Source organism: Vigna unguiculata, chromosome 8 (genome assembly GCF_004118075.2).
Source record: "Vigna unguiculata cultivar IT97K-499-35 chromosome 8, ASM411807v1, whole genome shotgun sequence".
NCBI classification, from domain to species: Eukaryota; Viridiplantae; Streptophyta; class Magnoliopsida; order Fabales; family Fabaceae; genus Vigna; species Vigna unguiculata.
In genome coordinates, this window is record NC_040286.1 from 36572695 (window position 1) to 36589420 (window position 16726).

The 16726-nt window shown below is 32.0% G+C and overlaps 1 protein-coding gene across 4 annotated transcripts; it reads left to right on the forward strand.

The window, feature by feature from the left end:
- The first annotated feature begins 376 nt into the window (after nucleotides 1-376).
- Nucleotides 377-15946, forward strand: LOC114194310 (UPF0505 protein C16orf62 homolog). 4 transcript variants are annotated; one of them, XM_028084439.1, is made up of 23 exons: nucleotides 377-578; nucleotides 1169-1363; nucleotides 2210-2240; nucleotides 2325-2509; nucleotides 3389-3548; nucleotides 4188-4284; nucleotides 5296-5465; nucleotides 6754-6920; nucleotides 7288-7473; nucleotides 7572-7661; nucleotides 9322-9402; nucleotides 11200-11343; nucleotides 11468-11550; nucleotides 12386-12524; nucleotides 12637-12720; nucleotides 12799-12957; nucleotides 13045-13132; nucleotides 13800-13877; nucleotides 14044-14110; nucleotides 14249-14345; nucleotides 15020-15136; nucleotides 15212-15268; nucleotides 15544-15946. In XM_028084439.1, the coding sequence occupies exons 1-23, from the start codon at nucleotides 465-467 to the stop codon at nucleotides 15697-15699; spliced, it is 2745 nt and encodes a 914-aa protein (XP_027940240.1). In that variant the 5' UTR covers nucleotides 377-464; the 3' UTR covers nucleotides 15700-15946. The 4 variants fall into 4 exon arrangements, with proteins under 4 accessions (XP_027940240.1, XP_027940241.1, XP_027940242.1 ...); XM_028084440.1 differs by having other exon boundaries at nucleotides 15547-15946; XM_028084441.1 differs by lacking the exon at nucleotides 9322-9402.
- Nucleotides 15947-16726: the final 780 nt, after the last annotated feature.

The following is a 16726-nucleotide window of genomic DNA, read 5'->3' on the forward strand; positions in this document are numbered from 1 at the left end:
ATAAATATTGTAAAATTTAATTATATATTATTTATTAATTTAAATTTAAATTTTTATAAAAATTAAAAAATATGAACACAGATTATAATCTGTGTTTTCGCTTATGATAAAAAAATAATACACTGTTATTGAATGATATCAATCATGGTATATTTTCACACTGGTATTGAATGATATCATGTGAATTAAACTGTGTGAATATTTGTGTTGGTTAATTTTGCAGTTAATTGAGTAAAAAACTGGTTGTTGCCTGTATTTGAAAATTGAAGATATATTAATGAAAGGAAATTAAATTAAATAATATACATACACATACATAATACAATTAAAAAGGGTAATTAAGTAAAATTCTGACTTAGTTGTTCACCTAGTCACATTAATCTTGCATTTTCCTTGTCTAAAGTAACTGCGAAAAGCAAAGACAAAACCCGAACAGCTCTTCCCTCTCGTTGTTGAATGCTTCCATGGAGTTCAGACCTCGCAATTACAGTGCCGAGCTTGAATCTCATGCCCTACCTCGCGTAACTGCCGCTGCTCATCCTCTGTGTGCTTCACCTCCGTCTCCACCTGTCGCTCAGGTCCTGCTCATATCACAATTTCTTTCGCAATTTTTGTCCTTCTATTAACAGTTACGGTACCTTGACCACGGAAAAAAGTAATCGTGACTGTGCAAAATTGGTGTCGATTTCACCGTTCCGAATATAAGATTTAGTTCTACCAACCTGAAATAAGAACATGCCTAGGAAATGAATCCGTCAGTTAAATTAACTTCTATTGATGCTTCCTCGTTTAGAAGCCTTTGTTCAATTCAATGTTGTACAATGGTTCGAAATCGATGTTGTTGAGCAGAGTACTATGCTCATATGACTAAAATATGATGTAATCTGGATAAAGATTTAAATGATCTTAGTCATGATTTGCAAGTTATTAGCATGCATAGTACTAAGATAATGCACTAAAAGCGGGGGAAAGAGGGTGAGGGCAGGGACCGGTAAGGATTTGATTTAGTTACTACAATTTAAGACTTAGTAATTTCTGTTGACTTGCTTGAAGTGAAAGTGTTCAAAAGCTCTGTGGTTATGTTTTTTAAGTTGGTTTGTGACCGGAAAATTTTACATATATTTCACTTTTGACGATATTCATTTCTTTGTTAATATTCTCAATTTAGGTTGATGTTGTAGATCGTGGGAACAGTGATTTCTTTGATCCACTAAGAGGAACTGATAATGATGCAAATGCTGCTGTTCCTGATCATGACAACCTGAATGAATATGCTGATATTCAGCCAACGAAGGAGTGGACCTCTTTCAGGAGATTACTAATGCAGAGGTTTCCTGTCTCCAAGATGGTTTCAGTTTCTACAGTAAGTGCTACAGTAATTTCCTTTTTCTGGTTTAAATAAGAAACTGTACTACATATTTGTGGTATCTAAGATGGCTGAGAGAAAATAAAGTATGGTGGTGCATTTAGAAGCATGCTGAGATGAGACTGCAGACAGTTCTTATTGGCTTTGAATGTTCATAATTGTCATTAGGTGTAGATCAGTTTAGATAATAGATGTGAAATTTGACAATTTAGCTACTCTGTTGTGGCTTGCTAGCGGAAAAGCTGGACATTTTCTGTTTGGAAAACTGTAGAACTGTATGATACTGTTTTATCGATTTCCTTGCTATTAGGACATTGTTTAATTGTCTGCATTAGTGGATATTAATTACTAAATATTTTTTAGGAAGAGGTGTATCCGGCTTGAGTAGAAATCTTGACCAAGATATTACTAATTATTCAACTATTTGTTAGTACTCTTAATATATTGCACCTTAGGTTTCTTAGTTGTTGTTGTTTTTGCCTTCAGCTATAGAAATAGTGAATAGAGCCTGAGTATGGGCATTGCTGTGATTTTTCATTTGAAGGGCACTATGCAAGTTGCCAGATAACACTACATATGAGTTAGCCATCTACCAGATGCTATGTTGGAAAATTTTCACAAACTTTGAAATACTCTTTTAAAGTGTAAGATATAGTAGTTAATTACTATTAACATCTACAATTTTTATTGTGCAACTGGCAAATATAGTATTGTTAGAGGATAGGTCTTAATGTAAGCACTGGAAAATAATCCTTTACATTCTAAAAACAGTTTTGATCCTTTATTTTAACCCTTTTAATTTTTCGTTATAATTATCTAATTATTTTTTTCTTTAAATTACAGATGCCCGATGTTTTAATGAGAAGTGGAAAATGTATGTCTATACTTTTGCATTGTTTTTACTTTTGTAATATCCTTTATTTATCTTCACTTAGTTATGTGACATCCCAATTTTCAGTACATGAGAAATCTTCAACAGCAATGCATTTGGAGGAATTGGACGATCCACAAAAATTTGCAGATGAGGGTGTCAAGACTATTACTTGGCAGGAGTATGTTTCTCGGCTACATGAGCTCAAAGATGAGATTACTCGTTCTTGGCAAGCTGAAGACCGGGTGACATCCTTAAAGTTATCAATAAAGGTAAACTTCAATGTATTTAATAATTTATTTTTAACATTATGGTTTGTACTGTGAAATAACCTTTTTGTTTTTGAAATCATGAAAAATACATTTTTGTTTTATAGTTTAGTTCATTCTGCTAGATATGATTTTATATATGATTGTTGTTTAATTGATTGTCTTGAAGGTTTTATCTAGTTGGTTGATTGATGTTTGGTTTTGTTGGATGTATTTAGTTTCTTTAGGTGCTGTATTAGAATCTAGGAAAATCTTAGATGCTGCTTTTACCATTGACGAGGTTGTTGATCATGTTACTTGAAGCATGGAGTTTTGTTGCAAAATTATATTTTGAAAGATGCTATGTTTGATTTTTATGATTCTTACCAAGAAAGGTTTTGGCAAGATATTGAATGACTTAGTAACTTGTATTCTTCTGGTGAGTTGTCTCTGCCATCATTCAAGAGAACCTCATGCTTGATCTAGAGGAGCAAAAAGTGGTCATATTAAGTGTTCAAATATGTCTTTTTGGGATTTGTGCAGGTTTCTCATTTACCATTTTTGTTCTTTGATTGTAGCCTTGTAGGTTTCTGCACATGGCTTTCCCTTTATTAGATTGTATAGGGATTAATCAGTTTGTATTTTCTTTTCTTTCTGTACTTTATTTAGTCTTAGTAATTTTTTATAAGCCAAAAAGAGTACAAATGTTATTTCCTTTTGTTTAACAATGTTTTAAAATACATGGGACTTTGAGAGAGGGCTCTGCCCATTTGAAATATAAATCAATTTATACTTAGTTTTGAAGTGGGAGTGAAAGCATACTGATTTATTTTCATTTATTGTCTAAGTTTATCTTGATTTTGATTGATTATGTGGATCTAAAACAGATTATACTGTTTGCAGGTTGCTAAACTTCTGATGGATACGTCAGTACTTGAGTTTTATCCTACGCTTTTTGTTCTTGTCACAGATATCATGGATATGCTTGGAAACCTGGTTTGGCAGCGCATAAAGCGTAAAGCTGAGTTTTCTGAAGATGGAACATTGCGCTGCAGCTTAGCAGGTCCTTTGTTAATTTGAAGCTCACTCACAAAATGCTGTTTACTTCCGTAGTTATGTATTTGAGTCAGGTTAAGCATATGGCTCTTGTGCTAATAATTGTTTGATGTGGAATTTTTTCATGCTAATGTTTTGAAGACTAGGGATTCTGTGTTAATGCATGTTAGTTCCTTAAAATGTAATTTTTTTAAGAAATTAAAATGAAATTTATTGATGTATGAATATCTTATCCCAAACTTTGAGCTTAGCAGATAGAGAAAGAAAGATATACCACAAATGTGAATGCCATTATATTTGAGTATTCTTATCTACATCAGCTAAGTATGTGATTATACATGCCAACATCTGGGAGTATCCTTGCGTCATTGAAAAGTTTATCCATTAGAGGGACATCATAATTAGTAATTTATTATAGCCTCACTGACATAAGATTAATGATTGAAAATATGTTCACTGGGATATCTTAACTGCAAAAGGGTTCTCACCATCTCTAACATCAGACTCTTTGAATATTTTCATTTTGTATCTTGCTTATTGGAACTAATTTGTACATGTCAGACAAGCTTGATGATCTGCATGAGTTTGATGGATATCATTTAAAAGTCACATCATTTTTCTTAAACGATTTATTTAAATCTTGTAGAAAATTTTCAAGCAAGGGATATTTGTGCTGATGCCAAAGAAACTTGCTATAACTGGTTTAGCAAAATTGGTGCTGTGCAAGAGCTTCTTCCACGCATGTGAAGACCTTATCCTTTGTCCTGTACTTAATTTATTCCTTACGTTTTTTCCCCTAAAGTTATTTGTCTTCTCTTTCAGCTTATGTTGGTTGAGACTTTCTGATGCCATGTTTACCTTTAGTTTCTTCATAATCACAGTTATAATTTTCTATGAATTCACTTTGAAAGACACATTGCCGTGATCTCTCTAGAATCACAGTCATCTATAATTATATTTCCATAATCTCAAAGCTAAGCCTAAATCCACTTCAACAAACAAAGAAAGTCATCTTGTTACAACTAGGCTACAAAAATTATATTTTTGGATGAAGCAGAGCCTTGTTATATGTAAAAACCATTCGTCCATGGGCCTGGGCCTAGGTGCCTAACTGCTTATGCTTTTGAGATAATTTGGTTCTTGATATGCTATCATATGTCTTTGATCAGGTGCTCAGTACTCTGCCCTTAATCATTTATCTTTCACTCTTCTGATTAAATTATAATTTCAGCATATGATTTTAGTAGGCTGGCTGGCTGGCTGGTGGCGGTGGTTCGTCCATGATTCTATACGGATAGGACTTTAGTTGGGGTGTAGTAGTGTGTCAGAAAGAAAAGCAATCAAGCCCATTAAATAGCAGCTTAAGCTTTTGTTATGATTAGGTTTCAATTAGAAATTGAGACTACAGAAGGTAAATAGTTTTAAAATACATGAGTTTTAATAGGAAAAAGTTAGACAGGCTATGTGTAGAATATTTATGGGTTACTACTACTAGTAATATGGAATTATCACTAGTTTGCAGATATTTGCTTCGTTATGGGGTGACCTACTCCTATCTTAATTTATTTCCTTCAACAGATTTGGAACCTTTTATATACTGTTAATACAGTGAAGATTAGGTTTAATGTGATAACTGTCAAACACTTTGTCTGTCAATATTGCTTGAAAAATTGCTACGGTGTAGACCTTTTTCTGAAAAGTTTGAAAGGTTTTGCTAATAACATTTGCTGAATGCATATCTGAAATTGTACTAGTTATTTGGAGCTGGCAATTTTGCCTTGCTGGTGCTTTCTGTTTGACCAACCTTTAGACAGCCTCCGGCGATTGGTAATGATGACCAGAGGATTAGGAGATCCAGTGGCATCTGCATATTGCCGTCTTTATATGGCTCATTGTGCTCAGAAGCTACCTTCACATGATATAGGTATTTGTTTCTGATATTATCTATGTATCCTTAGGATGTGTAGAACACGTACACTGAAACAGATGGTCCCCCCTTTTAACTGTTAAAATAAATCTGTATGTTTCCAAACATGTTTTGGTCTAACCTTTACGAATGCATATTAGCATATGCAATTGTTCATCACTATGATGCCCAACGACATGTATTCCATACACTGATTTGTCTCACCCTTGAAAATATAGGACATGATATGTTGAGATATGCTTAAAGATATATGCATATATACAGTTCACAAAATAAAATAAATATTACTATAGCTTTTTTTAAAAACCATATGAATTTTGAAAATTATTATTAAATATGATCTAAATATATATATATATATATATATATATATATATATAAATAGTGAGAGAATTGTTTTTATCCATATTTGTTGTCACAGTGTTTTCTTTTATTAATTATATGTAACTCAAATATCAAATCCTGATAAAAATAAAATAAAATAAAATCATGAAAATGGTTTCATGGAATAAATCATAAAAATTATATATTTTATGTTTTGTTTAATATTTGGAATAATATAAAAAATAAAAATAATGATAGTTAAACACTAAAAAGAAAAAATGACTATAAGAAAAAATTGTGACTGTTATATATATTAGTTGAATGTTGTATCTGACGCTAGTTTAGGAAAATCGGGTAGGATGTGTTGTCTTGTACAACAATGGTAATAAAGTCTTACCCAAAGGGCAATGCAAATTCATAAAACATGATTATTAAGCAATAGTGTTAGTAGCTTCACAGCACTGTTTCTTATCATTTTTAACTGCTGACTGACACTTTACTGATAGTATTTTAAACGTATCCAAACGTATTTGTGTTAGATATGTCCTAGATATGGATAAGGCCCGATCCATGTATTAGTGCATCACAGGTTCATCATAATGCTCTAGCACCCCTACAAACGGCAATCCAAGACCTTGGTGTATTATATACTCTCTAGTGCCAGTACCGTTACTAATACTTTGGTTTAGAGTTTTTGTATTTCTTTCATAAATTTCCATATTTAGAAAGCTAGTTATTCAGATAAAACAGAATCAATTAATCTAGATTACCGCTTCACACTATCTCTAATATGAAATTTTGTGCTCTATAGCAGTGCTTAGTTGCCTCTAATTAATTTCAGTTGTTCTTTCTCCAAATTTAGTTGCTCGTTCTGAATTTAATGTATCTGATCCCTGCAACATACTTCTTTCTCATGTTTATTTTCGTAAAACTTATTTGATATGTTGTGTAACTGAAACAGGCTATCTTGTTACATGTGTGAATGACATCAGAGTTATTTTAATGCAAATCTTGTCAGCCAATGAAAGATCTCATAAAAATGGTGAAGTCAACAAAAAATTGCAAGTCAGTTTGATGGAACCAACCATTGAGTATATTATGAAGTGTTTATTTAATGGGTTGACTCAGGTATGTAATGAAGTTTCTCTTCACAAGTATACTTGTTTTGGGCGATATTATATATGATCATGTTTCCACATATCTTGGTTATCTGAAAGTGTATAATTGAAATTTCATTGATTGGTTGGTATCTTTGTTCTTCTATTGTGATTTTTACATGAACATTTCAAGTGAGTGGAAATGAAGATTGGGTAAGCACATATATAAGCTAAATGGTTGAGGTTTTTGTGATTATAATATTGACTAGTCAAGTTTTATTATGTCATCTATATACTCCATCAGACAGTAGAAAAAAAGAAAGTCAGTTATTTCTTTTCTGCTTGTTTTCCTTCTATATCCTGTGTTTTATGCTGATCTAAGTATGTCGTTGCTGAAGAGACAAGTCCATGAAGTTCTGTCAGAGCTTGGATTGATGAAGAATCAGCAGGATTTGGGGAGTGTTTCATGTGTTTCAATCATTCTTCATCATTTACTGAAGGAGCTCCCTATTGAAGTAGTTAGTACAAACGTTGTGCAGATCCTTCATCTCATTGAATTTAGCAAGGATAATTCTTTTGGTCAGGTAAGTTTTTGCAATTTCTATGATCCCTTGAATTTAGCAGCATCTTTGTTTTCGTTTTTCCAATTTGCAGTTTTATTGTTTTCTTTTTGGTGATACAGCACTTGAATTACAGACTGCTTGGATTCAGGCTGTATGAAAGAAAATCCCCTGCTCATATTGTGAATACTGTGTTAGATAAAGTTATCCAGGTATTTATAGAATTATAATCCACCTTGCATCATTTCAGAGTTACATTCACAGTGGTGTATATTCCTCTTAAATCTCCACCCTTGGTATATTACACCTTGAGGGAAACTTTATTATTTTAGTTTCTTTCATTAATACATTCTCGTCTCGATCCCTCTTCCTCTTATTTTGCCAAACAGATATAAGAGTAGGAGGAGGAAGTGTATATCTTATGATTGGGAATCTCCTTAAAACAGAAAAACATAAATGATAAACAAATCAGAGAGTAACCATCTCAAATAGATTTTATAAGTGTTATTTGGTTAAGTAGACTTTATATGGTGTCAGAGGTGTGTCATCTCTTATTATGTCAAATATTATAGACTTTAGAGTGCAAGGAAGGAGTAGAAAAAGGTAAGAGATGGGCCAAACTTGGTGTTTTGTATTTGTTGTTTTTAATTGCTTGCTTCTTCTAGGAGAATGTATTTTTGCTAGGTCTTGCACTCTTTTCTTCAACATATTCACTTCTCCATAATTCTTGAGTGCAATGTAACTAAAACATGTATAGAAGGAGAAAGTATATGCTGAAGATATAGATTCTCTTAAATGTGCAAAATGTAAACGATGAAAGAAGCAAAAAAACTCTTTTTATAGAAACCCAGAAAAATTACGTATGTGTACATCTATGTATCTACTATCTAATCCTTTGCATGCTTAATGAAGATAATCCTTGACCTTTTCTTGTAAAATAACTACAGAGCAGCAGGACTAGTTGAAATATTTATTGAAACACAAAACACTTGAACTTCATACTACTGCAATGTTATTACCGTCCAAGAGACTTCTGAAGAGAACATCTCTGTTCTGAAACTTACAAATACAACAACACCATAAATGTTCCCATTCCGTAATACTAAATTAAGCATTACAAAGTAAAAATGCTATATGCAATAACTGCTATTAACCTCAAATCGTACTACCCACTCACTTTGACCAAATCAAATACTGCAGGGCATAATTGCCATTTGTACACTACCCTCTTCTGGAAAAAACATTTCAAATTGAAGGTCTTGGAGTGGTGTCTCCGTCAGATGAGACACAAAATGTAAAAGCGTGTATAAACTGTTGGTTGAGCCACATATATTCTACTTCTATTTCTCTGCTCTGTATTCTTGGTATGTGTGTTTCCTTATTGGTTAGGTTACTATACATGAGAATATGAGGCTTAGGGTAAGTCATCAACATCCGTTTCCTAACTGTTGAAAATTGTTTGGTCAGATGTAATTATATTTAGATATTGACTTTTAAGGAAAGTCTAACGAGTTAAGGAAGGATACACCCAAAAATCAAGGGAGTGGGGATTGATTCTGCCTTCTATGTAATTAATTGAAAGCTAAGTAATCATATACTCTTTCTAATACCTGTACTGTACCTATATATACATCTATATTTAACATACGATACCAGCACTCCCCCTTATTTTAAAACAAAAAGGATTTGTTTTTGTAGTTTATTCAACATCTAAGCTTACCACTCATGGTCAATTGGAGTATATGGTAATTTTTACCTAAGTAGAAAAATGTTTACTTTCTGAGATTTAGTCCGAACTTCGTTTGTAAGCATATACTGTCATTTTTTTCCTCCTGGTATTTCATCTGTTCTCTAATTTTGCTGCAACTCTAGGTTATTGGTATGTATGATAGCCTTGACGAATATCTGAAGGTTGTAGATGCTTATACTGATCTTATTCTTCAGAATCAGATGGTAAGTTCAAGTGAGTGAGTACAATCAGACTGTTACTAGTTCTCTATGTCTTCTAAGTAAAAAGTTTATTTTGCGATGGTGTTTCTTCCTTTTTTGGATGCACTAATATGTTGACTATTTTACAGAGCATAGATGATTTGGGCTTATTTAGGCAAGTTTAGTAATCATTTTTTTTTCCTATGACTGTTTAAAATATTAAACTTTGAAGGTTTAGATATTTAGTTATCATTTTGGGTTAAATATGTTTTTGGTCCCTCAAGTTTCAGCGAAATTTGGAATTAGTCCCTCATCAAAACTTTTGACCAATTTAGTCTTCATCTTTTAAAATACATGAATTTAGTCCTTTTAACCAAATTTTGTTAAGTTTATATGACGTTTCAAGCGCATTTCATGATAGTATTTAAATTATTTACACTGTTTGACACATTTTTGCTTCAATGTTAATTTAAATACTATCATGAAATGTGCTTGAAATGTCAGATAAACTTAACAAAATTTGGTTAAAAGGACTAAATTCACGCGTTTTGAAAGATGAAGGACTAAATTGGTATAAAGTTTTGATGAGGGACTAATTCCAAAATTTACTAAAACTTGAGGGACCAAAAACATATTTAACCCTTATCATTTTTTATAATGTAAATTTGATACAGGAATGTAAACTGAAAAGAAGAATTGAAGGAAAGAACTATTGTTATATATCATATTCCTTCTTCTCATAATAAATTTTTTAAGATATCATTTGTCATTATTTACTTTGTCAAGCCTCAACAATCAATTGGTCTACATGATTCTCTCAAAGGGTCTTTTGTTACGGACATTTATAACAAGCTTGTCTCATATGGCTTACATGATTCTCTCAAAGTTTCTTGCTTAATGCCGAAGTCCTTCCAGTAGTTCAGTGTGGTTTCAAAGTTTTCAATATACAACTTGCTTAATGCCTATCTCTGTGAGATTGAACATGGTCCTTCAAAATGAACATTGATGTCAGTTACTAAATTTGATTTGTTAGTGCTGAATGAAATTTAGACAATGAAAGGAGGTGGAAATTACAAGAGAATGATGAGACAGTATGAGAATCTCAAAGGTCTTATTGAATTACCGATAATAATTGTCTTCATTTCCTATGAGCTGAAATGATAAGCAAGCTAAGAATGCAAACAATTCCCCAGAAGCAACAAAAGATCTATTTCTAAATTCTGGAGCTAACTTTGCAACTCCTTTGTGCAAGGACGATATATTATCCTCCTTTATTTGCATTCTTTCTTCCTATCTATTGGTATGTCTTAGTATTGTTAAGCTTCAAGAGAGAGAGAGAGATAGTAGAGGCATGTTTAACGAGAACAAATTTTATTGAAACTGAGTTGAAAGTATTTATTCAGCTGTCTAATATGGTCAACTATTAACTATAGTTGACCATTGACCATAGTATAGTTAACCCCTAACTATTAGATGCAACTCAACTATTACTGTGTACACTAACAGCCCCCCTTAAACTCAAGGTGAAGAGTTATCAACAAAGACACTTTTCACATTGAGTTTGGCACGTAGTAAAACTAACCGAGTGGAAGAAAGGGGTTTAGTCATAACATCTGTCCATTGATCAAGAGCAGGAATCTATATTATAATTTAAAGAAAATCTGTAGAAAACATTGAGATTTAAACTCTATTCCTTGATGGATTAATTGTTATCCAATTACAAAGTTTGTATGATTATATATGTACCTATCCCTTTTCAAATGACTACTATTTTATACTTTCTTCTGTGATCTTTCCTCTAAATGTTACCCATTATTCCAGAATAACCATTTGAATGCCATTTTGGAAGGCATTTCAAGTCGAGCTTTGAATAAAAGAGTTAAAGAGGATGAAATGTTAAGCTTGCAATCTTTCATTGTGAAACTTCTGTCTCATTTTAAGCATCTGGAAGATGTTTTTTCTCTGGTAGGTTCCAATAATATCTTGTACTTAATCATCTTTCTTTTTTATTTGTCTCTATCATTCATTCTTCAATATATGTGATATAAGTACTAGTGATGATTTAGGCTTTTATTGTTATTATTTGTAGGTTCAGTTTCCTGAAATCTTAGATGTAATGTATGGCAAGTCACAGGATGTTGTCTTTCTGCACATCCTTAATATGGTGACAAGGTACCATTTCTAACAAGCATTTTGTTTTATTCTGCTCCTTTCAATCCATATGACCCTTATTGACTCATGTTCTAGTTTGTATGTGAAAGTCCACTTATCTTTTGCTAAAGTTTATATTTTTTATTAGAAGAATTGGTGTGCCAAGAATCAAATTGTAGACGACTTGGTTGAAGGGTTTGATATCATGTGATCAACCAACTATACCAAAAATTTCTGCTATTAGGTGAAGTGAAATGAACAGTTTTATGCTAGTATTTGACAAATTCCTTTACTTCTAAGGCAATTCCCAAAGGAAATTGAGTTGTCAGGCAGTACTGATGAATCATCTCTAAATTGCCTCTTTCAAATTTCAAGGTTCTACACATCAGATTTTCTTTTCTTTTTTTCTTTGTCGGAAGAAGGAAAAAACTGAAAATACTAATTGTATGGGAAGAAAAATGGCCTGATCAATAAAGTAAAACACTTTAAAGTAGTGTTTGGACAGTGAATTTTGAATTTCTAATTTACATTCTTAGATCTAATTTTGAAAATATGTATTATTTAATATAAGGCTAAGGCATCAAGTGAGCTTGGGTAACAATAGTTAAGGTCATTCCAAAACAATAAAATTAATGGGATACTATTTTCTCTACAAAATTTACATGGGAAATTATATCCTGATCCTGAATCAAAACTTGCATGTTTGCTGAGTTACCTTTTGCATTTTCACATTTGTGTTTCTTGATATACTGGCTGCCCCCAACATACTGTTGATTCTATCCTTCTGGTTGTTAATGTGATTTGTTAAGCATTCATTTCATTACCATGTAATTATCTGTTATAATTTGTCAAACAGGGATGATCACATTAGTGATCCAACAAGCATACAGTTGCTTTTTGAAATTGCTCATACACTACATGATAATGTAGAGTTTATGAATGTGAAAGATGATGATGGCCAAGTGGCACGTTCAATATCTCGCTTTGTGCTCATGGTAACACGATCCTTTTGATTATTTGGGTCTATGATCTCTTTCTTTAGTTGTGGTAATTCTTTTTTCTTTTTCATGATTGATTAGTTGACTCTTAACTGCCTCTATTTACTAGGTAGATTATGGAGCAGAGATGGAACAACATTTAGCTTTTTTGGTTAATTGTCGAGGAGCTTTTGGTAGATTCAATGAACTTAAGGTTTGTCTTTGTTTTTCTTTGCAGTTGTTGGCCAAAGACCTGGTAACACAGTGATAAAGTTATCATACTTTCTTGCAGGAAACTCTTGTTCACTCTAGCAATTCTTTAGCAATTCAAGCTTTGAAATGTGCCAAGAAACATCTGAGTTTTTTCAAAGCATGTGTTACATTTAGTGAAGTCACAATACCTTCTGTTTCTGCTCAAAGGCAATTTGATCTTTTTCTAGAAACTGCAGAGGTAGGTATGCCAGTTTTTGGCACATCAAAATTGCTTGTATACTTGCTACTTTTATATTTTCAAGGATTCATAATTTGAATTTTTCAGGTTGCATTCTTAGGGGGATTGGTTTCGCATTCAGATGGATTAATTGATTCAGCAATCACATGTTTGCATACCTTAGACATAATTGATGGTTAGTTTATATGTAAACTTTAAATTAGTTGCTCACTCATTGTGGAAGTATTAAGAACCAATACTTAAAATTGAATGCATGTAATTTGTTATCTGTGGCATGTCTATTTTTGTGGAATTTATTCAATGCTAATTTTGTGTTCAATGATGAAACAGTGGTGCTTAAAATGTTCAGAACAATTATCAGAATTCCAAACTATAATTTATTCTATATTTTGATAACTCAATAGTCAATCGTGTTGGAGAAGAACGCCCAATAATTTTGGCATATTTTTTTTCCTCTTTTATCCACTTTGTTAAATATCTAATGATTTGAGGCGATTTATGAACTTTCTAAAATGTCCTCTTTTGTCCCCTTTGTCAAATATCTAATGATTTGAAGGCAATAATTTAAACAGCTTTTTATTTCTCTCTTTTATCCCTTTGTTGTATATCTAATGATTTTAATGCATTTATGAATTTTGTAAATCTTTCAAAGGTCTAAAATCTGACCAAGATTGCGGCTTCTTATAGAAATTTTTATATTATATAGATAAGTCTCCAATAACATGTAAAAAAATACATTAATTGTGCCACCATGGCTTCTATCTGAGAATGATTTTTTGTCTGTCTCTATGACATTCATAGAATATAAATCTGATTGACTGTTGATTTGCTTGATTTTGTAGGCTTCCGAACTCCAACTGATGTTGAAGGACTAGTTTCATCTATTAGAAAGTTATGTGGCTTCTTAATCATGGTTCCAGGTTGTAAAAATTATTTAAGTTTTTCACTTTCATATGCATAGACACTTTAAAATCTCTCTTTTGGGATGTCACCGCCATTAAAATTTGTAATAGAAAAATAAGAGTTCCTTTTTTCCTCTTCTTTGTATGCATGTATTTACTATGCATTTCTTATACTTTTCTGAAGGTACATTTAGTCTACCAGTCACCTATTTCCCAAATAACTTGTTTACATTGATCAGCTCCCGATCTTGGTAAGTTTTCTTTGGGATATATAATGATTGAAGCTTCTTGCCACCCTCCTTTGAGAATACTTTCCTTATTATTTAAACTTCTCTTTTCCCTTTCTGCGTCTTGTTTCATGAATGAATTGAAATTGAAACCCCTTGCAGGTTTGAACCAAAAATGAGGACGCAGATTTTTTCAGCTATCATATTATTACTGACAACTTTATCGCAAAAGAGATTGCCATATCATGCAAATACACAGGTATAGGTGTAAAGCTTTGCATCTCCTTATTTTGTCTTTGCTATTAAAAGGAAATTGAAAATGCATTTATGGAATAAAGATAACATATCATCTGCTCTTTCATTCCAAGATGGATAAAACAAATTGAAGTTTAAAAGAGTATTTAAAGAAGTCTTGCTTCTGTTGTGTCCAAAGTGATGGATTTAAGTGTCATTTGGTGGTCATCCATAGCTCCAGTACAAGTAATAGGTCTAAGGTTTAAGCTTATGCAGTACTATATTCTCAGCCGGTTAGTCAATCAACCTTCCGGTGCTTGCTGTCTTATCAGCAAAGTTCAGTATTGTCCTTGTCTGCCTATGAATTCATCTTCCCTAGTTAATTAATAAATATTTAATCACATCTTACCACTTGGGGGCATTTCTTTTCCTTTAGGCACAACCTGCAGGAACTTAGAGGTGGAGACGTGAGACTATTGTATTATATTCACTCATCATTGAAATTAAGATAGTCTTTAGAAGTCATAATCCCTAGTTTCACTATAATGCCATTTCAGATGTTAGTTCTTATAATCAGTTTTTCCAAAAAAATTCTTTAGTTTCACCTGTTTTATCTTCTTAAATCACGGTGTTCCTGACAAGTAGTGGTTTATGGTTTATGTATCTTACCTCAGAGCAATATATATTTTTTCTTTCCAGATTCCAGGCAATGACATGTTATACTATGGGGATTCATCTTACAACCAAGAACTTGTTTCTTTGTCTAAGCTCGTTCTTGAGAACCTGCTTAGTGCTGTTCAACAGGAACCTTCCCAGGTATCATCATTTTATCTAAATTTGTTTGATTTATTTAACCAATTATAAATACTGGTTTATTGTGCTAAAATATAGGCTGCTCGAGGAATTATGGCACTTGAAGCTTGCAATTGCATTGCATCATCTTTTATGGTAAGCTGTTCTTTTTAGTTGTTTGAACTTTCTTCCCATTATCATTGACGTGGGAAAAAGGAGGATTCAAATTTCAATTTATAAATTCTTGGAAAACATTAAAAAACTATTTCCGGTTTAGGAATACTATTTTTGAAAAACATTACAAAACCAATGGGTATTTAAATCAAAATGCAGTTAACCCGTTAGCTGGGTTTCAAAATGCGGAGTTGTATCTGAATCATGCCCTGATTCTACCACAGCCTTCTGATAATGGTTTCTTTCTTGATTAATAGCAGCTAAATAGTGAATTATCACCTGTTTGTCTTACACTGATAGAAACTGCCAAGTCATGTTTGAGTGCCCAAGACAGATACCTCCAGTCAACCGTTCAACTTTTAAACAAACAATGCCCAACTTTTGTAGGGACTATGGTGTCCACTTCTGTATGATTTGTGTTCATCTAGGTTGATAGGTTACTCGTGACATCTATTGTGACCTTGTTTTCTGTGTCCTTTTTCTTTAAAAGCGTTTTTTCTCTGTGCTCTTGCCGTTCTTTCTTTTGAACGAGATCACTTATTTGTTTCAAATTTGTTGTTTTGCCTTTTTAGGAATCAAATATATTGTTTCTAAATATGGAGAACGAAATAAAAACAGTGCTCCATATTAAATTTTACACGTATTCAATTGACCCTATTATATACTCTTCCTAACTGAATGTTTAACTCATTTTGGTTAGCTAATGCATCTAACAAAATTATTAACGATGGAGTTCACGTCATTGATTCTCCAATTTTTTCGTAAGTGCCTTTAACTCAGAATTATCCTGTTGTCATTGATTCTCCAATTTTTTCAAAGTGTTTTAACTCGGAATTATCTAGTTACTGATCCCGACCCCATTTGAAAGCATACAGTTCCAATGTATCACACTTTTGCGTCAAGAGAATTCAGAGTTTCTTTCGTGCTATCAGACAAATTCAGAGTTTATTTTGTTATATAAGACAAATTTGTATTCTCATAATAATAAAATGGACAATATTTTGATAAATTTTTTAACAATTTGAGATTTTATCTTTTAAGTAATTTTGAAATATAAAAAAAAATTATTTAGAATATGTCACTTTAAAATTATAAAAAAATTATCAAAATTTAGTTGTTAAAAAATTATTTTCCAAATAAAATACTTATTACTTTTTTTTAACTCCTTCAATTCTCACTTTTCTCGTGAAAGGTTAAATTTTTGCTGATAAAATAAATTATCTAAACGAATAATATAGATAAAATATTAAATTTTATCTAATAAAAAAATATAGAATAATTAAAATCAGAGTTGTATTGTATCTAATAAAAATAATATAGATTAATTAGAAAGGGTTGACAAAACTTTTTGAAAAGAACATTATGGGTAAAATATGGAGGAGATTTAAAATTTTATATTTTCTTAATTAACATTTTAGAATGTAATTTAAAATTGTTCCA

What these genes read in the sequence shown, in the direction of transcription:
- LOC114194310 (XM_028084439.1), top strand. Translation starts at nt 465, where the DNA reads ATGGAGTTCAGACCTCGCAATTACAGTGCCGAGCTTGAATCTCATGCC. An exon ending in AGGATAATTCTTTTGGTCAG is followed by an intron (nt 7,474 to 7,571) that starts GTAAGTTTTTGC and finishes TTGGTGATACAG; the next exon opens with CACTTGAATTACAGACTGCT. An exon ending in TTGATCAGCTCCCGATCTTG is followed by an intron (nt 14,111 to 14,248) that starts GTAAGTTTTCTT and finishes AACCCCTTGCAG; the next exon opens with GTTTGAACCAAAAATGAGGA.